The following is a 17,344-nucleotide window of genomic DNA, read 5'->3' as shown; positions in this document are numbered from 1 at the left end:
AACAAAGCCTATTCTCAGCGGCTTACTGTCACTGAAATTATGCGTAATACTGTTTATGCGCACTTAGAGTCCAGTCCTCAGCACATTCTGATTCAAGATGGCGATGGGATCGAAGATTGAGCTCGGCCGGGTAATATTTGCAGTATTTTTCCGCATTTAATGGGGCGTTTCTACTCATTTTGTGTTAAATAAGAGAAGTTATTAGTGCGAGGAGGGATTTACCAAGTTAATGCTCACATTGTTAGTGGGCATGGATTTTGGTTCGGAGTTTACCTGAGCTTAAAACGGTATCCGGTCAACTCGCCTACGTGCAAACTCGCCTACGAACAAACTCGCCTACAACTTGTCAGCTCGCCTACGTAGGCAACTTCTCTTCCTGACATAGGCGAGTTCACTCAAGTAATGTATGCCTTTTAAATAACTTTATGTTCTATCTAACTCGTTCTTTAATCCATAAACCTAAACAAGCGTGCTATGTTCTAAATTCGCCTACGTAGGCGAGTTAACCAGTAGGCGTAGGCGAGTTGGCATAGGCGAGTTTGCACGTAGGCGAGTTGACCGGTATTCCTTAAAACTATTATTCTAAATAAGCTTTTTAATTTTACATAACACTTCATTACAATATTCGGTTAATTTAAGAAGAGCTCATAAAACTAGCTGCCCACGAACTGTGTTTAAACTTGAATTTGAAGAATTTCCTAGAAGTCGTCCACTTTTTACAATTTCCTTGTCTGTCCAGAATTCTGTATATTCGGGAAGTAGGGGAGATTGGAGGTGGGGGGGGGGGGGGTTGGGTAAGAGGGAACAGAAATGTTAAGGGTGGAGGAAATGGAGGAGAAGGTAACAGGAAGGAAAGGGCAAGGGAATTGGAATGGGTGATAGAATGGAATAGATAACTTTATTAAGGCATGGGTTGCATTTCTTCAGCAATCTCAGTCATTATGAATGTTTGGTTTATCAACAGAGTTGATAACTAAAGTTAGATTTGGCATTTCAAGCGTTAGCCTTCCGTCTGAGGATTCGCTCTAATGAAAGGCTAACGCTTGAAATGTCAGCACTCGAATCTCTTTACGGTGCCAATTTAAGTTATCAACTGTTGATAAACCTAACATTCCTTTCTGCTCCCTGCTGATGCAACAAAAATTCTTTAGAAACTAACTGCCTTCAGTCATTATAAGCTGACTGACCCATTGACTTACTAATAATTAATTGGGGATTGCTAAAGTATCACTTGAAGTGTGCATTCTTATTGCCAATTTCATAGTTGCCGGTAACCATTACCTCCCTCACAGTTGTTAGCATGTCAGACTTTCAGTTGGAAGATCAGAGGGTCTTGGGGCTAGGCTGGTCTCTTAATTATCTTGTTGTTTTCTTAGACACTGCTGGGGGTAACCCTGTGATGGACTAGCATCCCATCCAGGAGGGAGTAGTAATATTCCTAGTCACTTCATTCTGGGTATCCTGTGATGAACTAGCATCCCATTCAGGGAGGGGGGGGGGGGTTAGCAATACTCCTGGTCTCTTCATGCTGGGTATCCTGTGATGGACTAGCATCCCATTCAGGGGGGAGTAGTAATACTCCAAGTCGCTTCATTCTGGGTATCCTGTGATGGACTAGCATCCCATCTAGTAGGGAGTAGTAATACTCCAAGTTGCTTTATACTACAGAAACTAGGCCAAGCTCTGACTGCGTGGGCTACATAGGCTTTGAGTGCATTTATACCTTAACCACAACCGACAAGCCCTATTTTATAGTTCTAATTAACCATATTATTTATCATTCACTCAACAGATTGTTATGTATGTGTTTTTTCCTGTTGCCATGTTCTTCTACTTCAATATGCCAGAATCATACGAGGATTTTATGACACAGAAAAAGGTTTGTGAATGTTGTTTTTCATACAGTAACTGTTACTTTCTTTTTGGTCTTTTGACCAGAAAAAAAAAAAAATCAGTGTGGTGTTGTTTGGTCCTACAAACTCTGCCAACTTTACAATAAACATTTAAACTTTTTTATATCAAAAATTAATTACATAGTTATATTTATTATAACTACTGAAAATGGCATGATTAAGTAAATGTCTTTTAAAATGTATACCTTGTCCCAGAACAGTTGCTTATAATGAAACATATTTTTGACCCACAGAAAGAACTTTATCCTGCAGATGAAGACTGCCATGTGAGTTCTTTTTAATAATGTCTACATACAGTTCAATCTGATTCATTTTTTATATCTTAACCATCAGGACATGACTGTACCGCCCCAAATTTTAAAACACCTTTAGTTATTAATTTACAATGATTCCACGAGTTCACGTTGGATATGACATGATAGATAGCCAGCAAGGCGCGTAGCGCCGAGTTGGCTATTATCATCTCATATCCAACAAGTGTGAGTGGAATAATAATAATTGTTTTATTAAAAACAATCAAGAAATGTTGCTTGATCCTAGAATCTTGCTCATTTCTCTTTGCCAGAACAACCAGAAGACAATTTGATTGTCGAATTTCTTGTGCATGGTATAATGGGTCATATACCATGGATGCTAAGCTAATCAAATCCCTGGAGTTGCATTGATCCAGTTTTTGATAATAACGGATATGTCATAGTTACAAACAGTGCACTTGTCTGAGGTGAATTTAGAAAGTTGGTTTCAGAATGGTTTCTCACTGAGATTGAACTGTAATGAATCAGCCAATTCCAGCAATATACAATTGGCTTATGATTTTTACACCAATCCATTTTTTTTTGTGACACGGCCTTGCTATTTTACTCTGCAGAGACCTCCAACAACATTGGAGGAAATAGTGAAGGCCAGGGAAAAAATGCTGGAAGCAAAACGAAAAGAAAAAACCCAACAACAAACAGATTCTTAATAACCGTAAAGACTGTGCAATAAATTGCACATATTTGCTCATCAAGGAAGGTTGTTTAATAATGGCTTGATTTTGGATGCACTGGAATGCTACAAACTTGGGCTGCAACAATATATTTCTCACAACATGATACATATCTCGAAACAGATGCAACGATGAGATACATGACACAACAACGGAAGCCAATAAAGTTTTGGTATCATGGTATATTGTTGCAGTACTACTACAGCCACTGATGTGAATTGCAACATTTTGATTGCTCATAGCTGGCCTTATCAGGCAATAAGCAGGGTTATTCTAGAGTGCAGTATTGTGGGATTGCTGTAAATAAAAAGACAGTGGAATCTCCCTTAAGCAACCACCCAACATGCCAAGATTTAGTGGTCGCTTACGAGAGTTAAACCACAGGGAGTCTCTTCAGGTAACAGGTCTGACACATCTAACTATTCTAAGAGAATCTGTTGCATGCATTTGCCTAGTTACAATAAGAGCAGTGCTTGGTTGTCACTAAAAGTTCCTCATAAACTCTGAGTAGCATGGAATCAGACCATTTGTCAAGTGGTTGCCTACAAGACATTAAAAAAATGAAAACATTGAGTAGGTGTTGGGGGGGGGGGGGATTACATCAATGAGCAACATACAGCAAAGATGTTGATTCTGTTGATGCAAAGTTTAGTGGAAAAAACTTTCAAAGAGACACGTGTCCCTAACTCAATAGACCTTTCTCACTAGGCAGTCATGTTGAGTGTCAGAAGAATAAAAAGCTTTGTTTTTTGCATGGCAAGCCTCGCCCACACGCAAATTCAGTGCCAGACTTGCCATGCAAAAACAAAGCATTTTATTCTCCTGAGACTCAACATGGCCACTGAGTGAGAAAGGTCTATTGACCAGGATTGTGGGTTATATATTTTTATTGTTAGTAACTCCAATAAAGAAAGCTTCTTTTTGTCGCACTACCATGAACAACAACCATGTCTTTCAAACCCAAACATGTTTCACCTTTAATAGTACTCTCACAAAACTCCATAATACTATAAATACTAAAGTAGATTTCTACCGAGTTATAAGTATACATCACTGGTTTTGTGTAGAAAACTATTTATACTTAGTGAGTTCACGTAAAGTACACTTGTCTTCCGTAAATGTTTTGTACTACTTTCCATTAAATGCTGTTATTTTCTACATAGTTGTCAAATAACATTAATGGTGATACACTGTTGAGAACGTTTTTAGTTATATTTTTTTTCCACGTTATTTTAAACTTTTGACTGACTCCAATATGGATAAAAAATATATATAATTCCATCCTAAAATGTAACGACTTGAGTATAGCAGTGTCTTTTGTAAAATCACGAATAATATTTAACATAGTAAAGAGTAATAATAATATTGTTTAACCCTTTTAGCCCTAACAGTGATCAGCAACAACTTTCTCCTTGTAATATCAATGCTTAGTCAACCCCTGAGTGAATGAGAATAATATTAAGACATGATCACCCAACGTGAATTTTCTTGATATTTTAATAACTTCTCCCCATTACTTTTATTAGAAAATGTATGGGAACAAGATAGGAGAATTTGGTCTTTGATATTAGGTTAAAGGGTTAATTAGTGGGTTGTTCATGTCACAGCTTTACCCAACGGTCAATTTGCTGCGTACCTTGACCTACGTTTTGGTATTCAATAACACTGTGACTTTGTATATCTTTAGGTCAAATGCATGTGTAACGAATGACAAACTGTTAAAAGTTCATTAAAATTTCTCTAAATATTCTCCTCAACGGAACAGTTTTTGAAAGCTACAAAATGTTACATTTAAATCATTATTGCTATTTATAAATGAAGAGCTCAGTGCACAATCGATCTACACGTATATGTCGCATTTCAGATAACGTTTTGTTGTTTTAGCTCGTATTCACCAGAGTTTTTGCTTGGGCCTTGAATTCCTTCACGAAACAAAGCTCTGATGTTTTATCTGCTACTTTGTGCTTCATTTTGTGATTAAAACAGACATCTTGCCCATGATCACAGGTTTTTATTGCAAATGAAGCGCAAAGCAGCGGATAAGACATTGGAGCAACGTTTCCTGAAGGAATAAAATAAAAATAATTCATGGCCACATGCAGAAACTCCTGACCAGTGAATCTGAACAAAAAAATCAAAAAGCAATCTGAAACGTCTTTGGGCCAGTAATGCTCTCTCAGCCCTTCATTAATAAAATTAATGGTTAGTTGATTATCTTCAAATTAACTCCAATACCATAATCAGTAGTGTCTAAATGACAGTCGAATGTTTACTATAAAACTACTGAAATAGCTCTCTTCTCCATGGACAGGTATCTCATCTTTGATACCTTTTTCAGATGGTTTTGAGAGCCTTGAGTAGCATCTCTCAGGCATTTCACTCTCGCCTCCCTTGACTTCGAGACATACCGGTTGTACTTGTTTTCCAAATTTCAGTAAACGGTAATTATGTAGCAAGTGACAGCACTTCATGCTGAGGTTACATCAGTACTAAAACGAAATTCACTGCTGACTGGAGAATGTAAGAACATGTTGTTGTCCGAAGAGGTCTTAAATTTCTCCCCGTGTATGTTACGTTCTCCTGTCCTTGGTGGAATGTAGTCACTGAGTTTTAGAACTTTAAAGGCCTGCAAATAAGGAGACAAAGGGAAAATTTACATCAATAATGATATCATTATCATTATCGTTATTATAATTATTATTAATGTTAATTAAAGAAAAGGTGTACTTGGGCCACTGATAGTCCAAATGGTTGTTCAACCTGGCTTCTGTAGCTTAAAGCACTATTACTACTCCCCACTGGATGGGATGCTAGTCCACTACAGGATACCCAGTGCTAAGTGACTAGGAATATTGCTTTTGTGGGATAAAACAAAAATTCTTTGTCAGGGCTTTGCTTGTACTTAAAAATGATTCCCAAGTGATTTTTTCAACACGCTAAGGTCCGAACATGATCTGCCGCACACAAAAAAATATTATTGATTTATTCTAATTATATCTGGAGCTTGCAATCGAAAATGTCATGATTCATCTTTCAGCCAGAAATTTACCATCTAATATATAAACTAGTAATAATCAAAGATAAAGGAATGTATTCATTGATCTCGATCCCCGGCTCTCTCTCCTTTGCCAAGTTGGTTATGATGTCATCCGCCCCTGCAAAATCTGCGGGGGATGCAAGATACGCATCCCAAGATCCATTCATTCATTCATTCATTCATTCACTGAATCAACGTTGTCCCATACAATCTCAACTCCAATCTGAGTGTGTGCTTACTACGTCGAATGCAATTACGAATAGTGCCTATTGAAACATACCATATAGAGTGCCATGGCTCCCCCAAGTAAAAATCCCACTGAGACATCCGTCCATGAATGCATGTGTTCCCTTACTCTGTTTAGTCCAAAGAAGAGCGACACCATGACGCATCCGCATTGAATGAAAGGCTTCAGGAAGAAACCTCTGTCTTTGGTTGAGAATGTTTCAAAGTAAAGCTGCAATGAACAAGAAAGAGCTTGTTATTAAATGTACAAAAGCTGAATGTAGAATTAAGGGGGATTAATTATGCAAGTCTATAGATTCTAGGGTGCTTTACTGATCTGTCTCTTGTCTTTTTTAAGTCAGAAACACATGTATAGGCATTGGTGATGAGCTTGTTTCACTTGTGGGGTGGAATCTTGAGTGATGTTTCTACGCTAATTAAATCAAACATCAGTTTATGTTCTACAGCCGAATGTTAAGTCTGTGGATGACTTCATCCAGGATTACTATGCAATACTCTTTTAAAGTAGTAATAAAATAATTACTTCTCGGTGACTTCCCAAAGGGATTACTAAAAGCAGAACTTTTTCATCCTGAGACTTTCTGATTACAACTAGATTCAAATTTTGCACTGTAAGTTCTGATACTTACCGCCAAGAACAGCATACCAAACATGGTCCCCGATGAATGTGCGGATGGAAATGACCTCCTATAAGAAAATTAGTCAATCATGTCAAATGTAAAATTTTTGAAATCGACATGTAAACAAACCCTTCCCAACTATTTTATTGAAGCCTGGAGTATGTTTTAGTTATCGTCAATGAAAGCCACTTGAGCATTTTAGGGGATTAGTCTTGTTCCGTTTTATACAAAGTGCATCAATGGTGGAGCTGCTAAAACAAGCGACAAAGCCGCAAAGGGAATGAGAAACGGAATTTTAAATCCAGGATTTTTCTTTGTCACTCGTATGTGCTTACAATACTCCTTTTTTTAACTCTGCCTTTGCATGAACAATACCACCATGTACACACGCGAGAAAATTGATCTTCTTTGCCTTTTGATATTTCAGGTTTGGTATAGGCCCCCTGGCATGGCAAAAACCTATATAAATCATAACATCCCAATATAGCACGAGCTAATGCCTGGTCACTATCTTGAATATGGTTATCTGTGTCACTTGTTTTGCATCAATATTGTTGTAATTACCCTACCAGAAACATTTTTCCTATATCCCTTAAGATTTTTGAAACCGAAGTGGGGCTTTTAGGGTTTTTTATTGCACATATTGATCTGGAATCAGGTATTTGCAGAGAGCATTGTTTTGTGCACGTAATTACAGTACGCTTATGTCACTTTGAGGTGTCCCTGGTGAAGCTGAAATCAATATGTCACAAACACTTTTATTTTACACCAAAATATTATATATGACAGTTTGCTGCTCAAATTGACAGGAATCAGTCACCTGATGCAAGCTAATCTTGGGAGAGAGAGTGAAGACTATAGCGAGCTAACCAGCTAAGGAGAAAATGGCTTTTGACCCAACTTCAGTATCATCCAGCCCTTTTGTAATTCTTCGTCCTGTTTGCTGGCATGCTAAGCTTTGCCTGCTCTATGTGTTATGTACTAGGCTGCCAGCAGTCTACAGTTCACAAAAATATCTTTACCAGTAGCTAAACGTACCTTGCTTTTTCAATCACAGCTAAATCAGTGCCAGTGCATTCGTAGTTTGTAATGTACCCCTCGCTGCAGTTGATCAGGCTCATATTCGGTTTACACACCGCCAGAAAATGGGGTCGGAGTTGACCCACGTAAATTTTCACAAACAAGGTAAAGAGGAGATTGACTAGCGTGCCGTAAAGGAACACAAATATTATTTTATACACCCTGAGGAGACAAAAAAGAAAGGTACATATTCACTTAGTGATGCATTTAAACAAGACATATTTGAGGAAGATGGCACATTCAAGCAAATCCAAACATATTTCTGTAGAATAAACAAGTTGGTGGTTAGATGCACATTAATTATTATAAATGACGACTTTGGTATGTAGAGGAATACGTGTACTTGAATAAATGATTGGTAGTGGTTAGAAAATACAGTCTTAACAATATTCTACAAAATAGCATTCCTGCCACCTGAATAAGCCATTACATGAACAAATAGTCTCCCAGAGGAAACAAAGGGGGAGAGAGCTGTCTAGGAAGTTCATACTGCCATGAATTTGAGGGAAATTTTAGTATATACACATGACTTTACAGCCAGTAGCAGGCAGACAAATATACCTTGGGTTGAAACTTATTTTCAAAAAATTATGATGACTATTTTAATATTTTATTATTTTTTTTGGAATAACAAAGGATGGTTGCATGTCAGGAGATAAGAGGGATCAAAAATTCAAAAAGGTGGGGTTGGAGATCAGACAGCTTGGGCTGACCAGCAGACTGGGTTAAGTCTCGTCTTTTATGCAAAAACTCGGGATCAACATTTTGTCAGGTGTAAGTGATCAGGTTCTTGAGTTTTTGTGACATCGAGGATCACAATTATTTTGGCTTACAATTTTTTTTTAATCACAATTTTTTTTTAAGGGATCAGACATTTACTGACATAATTGGATCATGTATTCAAACACATACAACAACCTGAAATCATGCTACTAACAGCTTCCAGCTAAAGACAAAAAAAAAATTTCCCTATCCATCAGGAGAAGCCCTCTTTAAAACAACAGCTCAAACACTTTGATTTAAAACTCTCTGTATAACTCTTACATAGACACGCATTCTTTTAATGTACAGTTCCAGAAAATATCCATACTCCCCCCATGGAAGGTTTTTTTTGTTTTGCACCCCCCCTCCCCCCAGGAAATTCCAGTTAAGCTCCATACTTTGCTTCCAAGATTTTGGCTTTAAGATCCCTCTCCCCCTAGGAATTTCCAATGACCTTCTTTGGGGTAGTATGGATTTTTTTGGAACTGCACAATTTGTTCCTGTTACTATTTTCATTTGAATTTCTAATTAGTGTTGTTATGTATTTACTTCAAATTCAATTCTGTAACCTATTATGTAATAATATTTTCACTGGCTATCGTAATGGCCCCAAACATATCTTCTAAATTATAATTGGATCAGGGGTACAAAAAATGTACTTCACATGGATGTACATTTCCTCAGGGAGAAATTTGAGTGCATAATTGGATCAGTGGTGAAAAACATAATAACTATCCTCTTACATCCCCCAGAGTAGACCAGCCACAAAAATGTATTGATGATAGAACAGGGCTAATGTGCTTGCTATTTCTATCAACAGCTTCCTCAAACCTGTTGCTATTTCAAATAGAAACTTATTTTCCATGGACATTGGTTACAGTTCTTTTAATAACTAATGGCTAATTCAAAGATCTCATCCTTTTGAAGGAGATCCCAGCTTGAGTGTATGAAATATGAGATTGCAAGAATCACAAATACCGTATTACAATAATACAGTGTTGTCATTTGGGAATTATAGGGCTAAATCTCACTCCTAAATATTTACTTACAACTGCCATTACAAAACCCATTATCAAACTTTCATGAATATCGGCAAATTGCAGACGAAATATCAAAAACATAGGTTTCAGCATCAACTCAATGTTTCTCTTTACATGGAAGCATGTATCATAAGGTAAAATACACTTGGAACATTTGATAGTACATGCTACTTTTATTATCATTTTTAACCCTTTAAGCCCTAACAATGATCAGCATCAAATTTCTCCTTGTAATATCAATGCTTATTTAACCCGAGGTCATGAGAATTAAGGATATGATCACCCAAGGTGAATTTTCTTGATAATGTTAATAACTTCTCTCCTGACCAGTACTTTTATAAGAAACTTATGGGGAAAACATATTAGAACTTGTTCTTTGATGCTAGGGGTAAAAGGGTTTATTTTTAAAATAATTATTTCCTTTTGTTTCAATGCTATAGTTTCTCTTTTTCTTGGCCTCTTTTTTTGAATCGCTCTATAAATGGACTACTACTCTTACTTATTTTCTTTGCCTGGCCTGCAAGGGATGTGAGAAAAAGTCGTATGCAGTGAATACATGAGTAGGCTAAATCATTTGAAGATTCTGCAAAGAAGATTTGCTGCTTTCTCCTGCATAATTCCATTAAAAAACAAATTAATTCTTATGAATTTGCTCATCTTAGCATGTTTTTGAAGACGCTCAATTCCTGCTGCATTAGCTTGGCATCCAGAATTTCTCATATCATTGGAAATTACAAGAGGTGCAATGTCAATGTTCTCAGACAGTGTTTAAAAGCCCTCATTAAGATTAAAGGGTTAAGCTATAGGGCTGCCAAGTAGTACTCAGGATTACTCATAGGACTGGCTTAGAAAACAATAATGGAACAAAGAATAAACAGTGGAAGCAATAGACCCTCACTCTGAAACAACAGAGCTTCATGCTATACAGCTCTAATGAAATTTGAAGTTCTCAAGAGCTTCATGCTAATTGTGTTTGCTGTAGAAAGAACACACTGCTAATTGAATTGATCTTGGAACAAGTATCTAGCATACCCTGAAGATTTTGCAGGGGCGGATGACATTATCACCAACTTGGCAAAGGAGAGACAGCCTGGGATACAGGTCATTGAATGCACTCTCTAATCTATGATTATTGCTAGTCTAAGCTGTATAGCAGATGAAACTTTGTAATAATAATAATAATAATAATAATAATAATAATAATAATAATAATAATAATAAAAATAATAATAATTTAATTCTTATATTGCGCACTTTCCATGAAATGATCAAGCCCACATTACATGATTTCTATCTATAATAATTAAATACAGAGTATCTAAATTATAATTAAAAATATACCATTGATAATAACAATTGAAATATACAATGTATGTTAAGGTACTAGTAATCATCATAATAAAAATTAAAAATTCAATCAATGAAAGCTTTCTTTAAGAGGTGCGTTTTCAAATGGCACTTAAAAGTCCGTAGATCTGTAATAGAACGAATCTCACGCGGTAATACTTACTTACTACTTAGCTCGATTAGCTTGCTATTTCTAAGTGGCTGTGCCCTCTTCTTTAGTAATTTTTCTTTCTTGTTTTAATGTAAATCTGTATAATTTATGGGCACAAATAAAGAAAGAAAGAAATACATTCCAAAGTGCCTGAGCTGCGACCTGGAATGATCTGTCTCCTAACGTAACCCTACTTCTATAAGTTGGCATTGCAAGCAACAAACTATACGAGGAGGATCTTAAATTTAAATTAAAAAATTAAAATTACCTCTGGAATACTGGTTTTTTGGTGTAGGGTCCACACAGCAAATTTTCATCGTCATCTGGGCTGTACTGCTTTCTGCTGAGATTGTTACCATAGCAATGCCTTCCTATTTCACAAGTGATGATCTGGAATAGAATTATAACAAATTACAGCTATAACGTCACTGTAAATAACTGGAAATAGATGTCTTGACTTGTATACAGTCAGGACCTTGGAAAAGAACTCAAATTCACCTCTAAGCTAAGAAAATTTTTCACAGGAAACTGTAAATGCGATCACACAACAAGAAAGCAAACGCAGTTTCCTGATCATGCAAGTCCAACAAGTCTACAGTAAAGTTGAGTGTGGATCCCAGTCGTCTTGAACACGCAATAATTTTATGACCTTTTATTTAAGGTGATACTTTAGGTGGGGTTGACAAGATGAAATACCAAAAATATCAAAAATCAATAATAATTATTGTCTGGTTAAAAATAGTTTTGTTATTACAGTTAAAAAAATTAAAACAATTGAACGGCTGAGATGTTTTATGCGCTACTTTTAATTTTGTGATAAAAACGGAAATCTTGCCCATAATCATAGGTTTTTATCGTAAACCGGCGAAGCGTGAACAATGGAGCAACATTTAATTTCCTGAAGTAATTCAGGCCACATGCGAAAACTCCGGGGAACTTGAGCTAAAACAACAGAAAACGATCCGAAAAGTCGTTTGAGTCAGTTAAATGCTCCCAGCCGTTCAATTTTTCTATGCTTGGAAAAGAAAAAGTTTCTACAGTACGTTGATCGATTATTATCTTACAATGATTCAAAACGTTATTTTTTTAATATCTTACCACTTATTGAATATTTATTTAACCGCTTTGTGTTTTGTCTAATGACAGTGAAATATGATTTGCTCAACAAAAGTAAAAGAGAATCAATAAAAACAGAAAAAAAAACGGCGACTGAAAGATTATTAGAATAGCAAAACCAATATGCTTATCAAAATTTGAGCATGTGAGCTGTGATAAAGACAAGAATGAAAACATTTATCAACAGATGGATCTAACACGCTTGCACGCGAGAACAAATTTTGTTAATTAACCTTTGGCTAGCTGTCTACTCATCTACAGGGAGTGGATATATTAGGCTTTAAAAAAACATTATTTAGGAGGCAGAGAAAATCTTTGAATCGTGGCTCAAGATCAATTTCCTCTCCGATCAACAAGTTCAATTTACATTGATTAAAGAACTGTTAAATTAAAACGATTGCGAAATAAAAGCTCTTACTGCGATTATAAGGCTGTTTTTAGGTACAGAGGGCATTACTATCCTGGAAAAACTTGTGTGAACGTGGAAAGAATCGTGACAGAAGTTCAAATTTTTTTCTGATAAACAAGGTCATATTATGAAAGATCTCATTGCGATAAGCTTAAGCTTAACGTTTCCACGACCTATATTTCTTTTCCCGATATTAGCAATATTTTACTTGCGTGATTTTAATCGGAAACCGCTCATAAATAAATTACCCTTTTCGAGTTAATACACACCGGATTCGTAAAATATTGAACAACCAGAAATGTGTAATAAAACACGTACTAGATATTTCGAGGATAAGCAACTGGCGAAAAACAAAGCTTATGTAATGCAATTTCCAAAGCTTATATAGTTATATGGCGTATATGAATTAATCCGTAACACGGAAAATGTAAGAGACTTTGTTTCAAGAGTACAGGAACCCTTAAACTGACGAAACGTAAAGAGTTTACCAGTTTCTCTGTACGTGTTTGTGAAAACAACTTGTAAGCGGTCTATATTAGGCCCCGTGTGGTCATTTCATGATGATAGTCACAAAGACCTTAATTTTTCTACCGATTTGCTGAAACGTAAGGTTACAGACTTCAGATAGAATGTTTATTGTTGTCGTGAGAGTATGACAAAAACGTCGGCTTCACTGAAAGGTTTCTAGAACAAAACATGCCGTCACCTTCCGTGTCTCGGCTCGATCACCCACGCCACAAATTCTTGAACGAACTATCGATTGTCACGTCTCGGGAAGTGTTGAGCTACGTTGAGAAACATTTGTTTAAATGAGGCTATTTTCCGAACGCTCAAAACTTAAATACTTACCACAACGACTGGAACCACGACTGATACAACAATGACCGCCCAAGTCGGAAGACTTTCCTGAGATGTGTAAGGGTATCTGATGCTGTCATCGTTGCAGAAAAAGCCTCGTCGGTAGGGAGGGATCACTAACCCAAGAAGCGCGTTCACCAGACCAACGATCAAAAGACAAGCCAAATCAGCGATTTGGAAGAGCTTTGCCGAGGACATTGCTGAATCCCAAAGATTAGCTATTCTTGGTCCAAATACCAGCGTTTCGTGGCCCTTATGCCGAGTTTGAACGTTTCGTCGCAGTATAAATACCACAACACCTTTGACCTGATACGCAATGAATGAAAGCTGGCGGACTAATCACTAAAACAAATACTATTTATCATAAGCCCTGTTATATAAGATGACGTAGAATGTCACTCAGGCTACCGGAGGGACAGGAGGGGAAATCGTTCATGGGGTTAGGTAACTGAATTTTCATCGCACATTATCCTTAACTCTCAAATATTTCTCATTTTACGATTATCCTTAACTACATAACGTCTTCTCTCATTATAGTATGTGGTGTCAAATGTTCGTAATTCATGCCAGAATGACAAGCCACTCCCCGACTGTTATAGGCATTCCCCCTCCCCCGACTGTAATACATAGGCATCCCCCCCCCCGGGAAAATGTCGACAGAGATCGCGACCTGCGATGAAACACTCACAAGATCGAATTTCCAAGGGTGATTTATTTTTCCAAGCGAACTGTCAAACATCCTGCAAAAATGAGATCGACATAAACGGAAAGAAAACAAATTCCGGAACTGGTTGATGAGAAAAAGACAAATAGTTGATTTGAATTCGAAAAACTCCAATTCACCGGAAAAAACATGACGTCTGTACAATGTCATTTAACTCCCAGGAAAGGGAGGTCATTATTTGCCTCATTCAAGCGACTCCCCATCGCTCTGATCAGCTGAAGTACCTTGGGAAGTTGTAAGAAAGTTTTGAATCTTGTTATCGCATTTTCTGCCCCGGTATTTGCGTGATTTAAGGGTTAGATAATAAGTAACTTTTAATAGTTCCGGATTAAACTTTTTACTCAGAAAAGTGTGTCCGGCGCACGCTGTGATGTAAATCACAAAAGTCAACAGTTGCATTAATATTAAAAAAATATCAAAGTATAAACACCATCACACGAAAAGTTTGATAGCTAGCTTTCATGTTCACAAGGATGGTCATAATTCAACATTTCTTCTATGGAGTACTAAGTCAGAACTACATTGTATACGTACACTGATAATCGTACCACAGTAAAGTGTTGCTCAGTACACTTAAGAACGTCTAATTTTGGTACTGAGGCTGAACATTATTATTTTTGGCAATTTGAGCCTGTTAGTTATCTGTTATAGTATTTCAATAAAAATTCAATAAATCTATGCGGACCTGACCAAGACACCTATTATTTGGGTTAATTGGACAATATAGACTGAATTTTTACAAGTATTATTTTATCGGTAGTTAAACATTTGGTCGTAATAAAAATGATTGGTAATATTCTCGGTATGTTCTTAAAAATGTTTTAGTTGAATCTCAGCCTCAACGTTCTTATAAAAAAGGTTTTTATAAAAAAAAAGAGAGTAACTTTTGAAGGATTTGAAAGATTTAGTATTTGCAGGAGATCAAATACAGACTTCAAAGTTGGAACCGCCTTGTAAGCATAGTAAATAGCAGCCCAAGACAAAACTGCTCAGAAGCTTTTATTTGAATTGAAAAGACTCCATGAACTGCATCTACAGAATCAAAGTCGAAACTACCTCATCTATATAGAATCATGCCAGTCAGTACCTCAGAAAAATTATTTTACTCTCACTAACGACCACCCGATTAATTCGAGCAACACCGTTAATTAATCAATTAGTCATGACTGAAAGCCTTTATCCTGTAGTATTAGAAATTCTTATTTTTGCGAACAACCTTTTAATCCGGTCACCTCGTCGTTGTATCAAATGGCCACTTTTTGACGCGTTAGCTATTAAATTGGATTCCACTATATTTGAATTCCCACACTTATTAAGGATATCATCTACAGACTCAAAAATCACTGAGGCTATCTTCTACTGTATATATAAGTGGTACACCATGACTACTGCTCGGTAGCTTTCATTTGATTGGTCGCACTTGAGATTCAGTTCATCCACAGACTCAAAAGTTTTGACCAACTTGTAGAGCGTCATACTAACAGTACCACATCGAAATTACTTCTGAAATTTCTTCATTCGGGGCTTTAATAGAAGAAGAAGGAATTTAATCTTTTAACTCATATTGAATTTATTTATTTATGTTATTTTATTTTAGTATTTTTTTACGCGATTAGCATACTGTCATGCCGAAATCCGTTTGAGCAAACCTTAGTAAAAAAAATTGCTGATGTTTCCTCCTGTCCAAGTAAGCTTGTTTTTTCTAAAATTGGATCTTTTAAAATTGGATTCAAATTCTTACCAACTTATTAATAAGGCAGAAAAGTTTGCGTAAACATTATAATTAACGGCAAGGTTTCCGCGCGGCACCATGAATACAATAATTCCGTACACATTTTACGACTCAAACCGGCTACTCACTCTTGCCTTTTTTAGTACAACAGTGGTGCTTGTATAATTAATGTATCAAAGTGTGCGGAAATCTTTCCAAATTATACCACATTCTTGCCCGATCCTAAAAGAATTTGATCAAAAAAATTCCTCTGACTGTCAAATTGGACTTGGTCGAATTTTTCTCATCCAATTATTTCCCGAATATAGAGCATATAGTCTTATTACAAGTATTAAGCACTCGACCATTCAATTCAGTTCAGTTCAGTTGATTGATTAATTTGTCTCACATATACACACATACAAATATTAACAAAACATTAACGAGGCAAGGTAGCTTGAGGAAGCCAATACGGCTTGTGTAACGGACTACCTTGGGTAATTCTTATGTTAAAATAACTCGATAATTCTGTCATCGGCAGGACTATCTATTTTAACATATAAATATTTCATAATCATTAGATTAGGTTAAAAAAGTGAAAAGGAAAAAAGAAAAAAAAAAAAAGAGAAAAGCGCACTCAAGTACACCAAAAGAAGTAAATTTTTCCTATATTAAGAGAGAACCTAAGTTTAGAAGTAAACACATCAAGACCAGGAGCATTCTGAACTTCAGGGTTAAAGAGAATTATATTATTTAGTCCTTGAAAACGAGTGAAAACTTCCTTACGTTTGTTCCACAGTAATGTAGGTGGAAACAAAAATAAATGAATTTTTCGAGAGGATTTGGGAAATGGTTGAAACTGCTTGGCATGGAGCTCTTGTAGTTTGTCAGTTTGTTGGGGATGGCAAGCAATCTTGAGAAAAGTGCGAGACACTTAATGAAAGATAGACTGCAAGATACCTAAGGAAAGAATAGAAGGTTTGGAACATCTAAGGCCACAGGTGGTGACCCGATGTTGTGCAATCCTTCTGCCAAGGCAGTGACTGACTAGATCTGACTAATATATTAAGAATGAATGTCCAAAAACACAATAACACGCTCAGTGTTTCAAACTATTTCTATGTAAACACCACCTCACGAAAGAATGGTCCACTCCAACACTAAAGATCGAACTACCTTGTGCAACATAATATCAAGCTCATATTTAGTAAACACTGGAAGGTGATACTGATGAATGGCTTTCATTCGAGTTGGAACCACGTTGAACATATAATAAAAGTATCATGGAATAAGCCATTATCATGCAATACAATATTTAGTGGGCAAAAGACTAAAAGAAATC

At 36.4% G+C, this 17,344-nt stretch overlaps 2 protein-coding genes across 2 annotated transcripts; one reads left to right on the top strand and one right to left on the bottom strand.

Moving 5' to 3' along the window:
• Positions 1-29: 29 nt before the first annotated feature.
• Positions 30-4,658, top strand: LOC146475533 (protein PET100 homolog, mitochondrial-like). Its single transcript, XM_085115924.1, has 4 exons — positions 30-130; positions 1,793-1,879; positions 2,147-2,179; positions 2,782-4,658. Exons 1-4 carry the CDS (start codon positions 98-100, stop codon positions 2,875-2,877), a joined length of 249 nt encoding a protein of 82 aa, XP_084972050.1. The 5' UTR covers positions 30-97; the 3' UTR covers positions 2,878-4,658.
• Positions 3,852-13,958, bottom strand: LOC146475532 (phospholipid phosphatase 1-like). Its single transcript, XM_085115914.1, has 6 exons — positions 13,559-13,958; positions 11,453-11,574; positions 7,843-8,046; positions 6,814-6,871; positions 6,219-6,395; positions 3,852-5,527 (listed from the first exon to the last, which is right to left on the bottom strand). Exons 1-6 carry the CDS (start codon positions 13,763-13,765, stop codon positions 5,369-5,371), a joined length of 927 nt encoding a protein of 308 aa, XP_084972040.1. The 5' UTR covers positions 13,766-13,958; the 3' UTR covers positions 3,852-5,368.
• Between the last annotated feature and the right edge of the window lie 3,386 nt (positions 13,959-17,344).

Source organism: Pavona decussata, unplaced genomic scaffold (assembly GCF_977016875.1).
Source record: "Pavona decussata unplaced genomic scaffold, jaPavDecu1.1 SCAFFOLD_84, whole genome shotgun sequence".
NCBI classification, from domain to species: domain Eukaryota; kingdom Metazoa; phylum Cnidaria; class Anthozoa; order Scleractinia; family Agariciidae; genus Pavona; species Pavona decussata.
The sequence above is the reverse complement of the archived record's forward strand: the minus strand, read 5'-3'. Positions and strand labels throughout refer to the sequence as shown.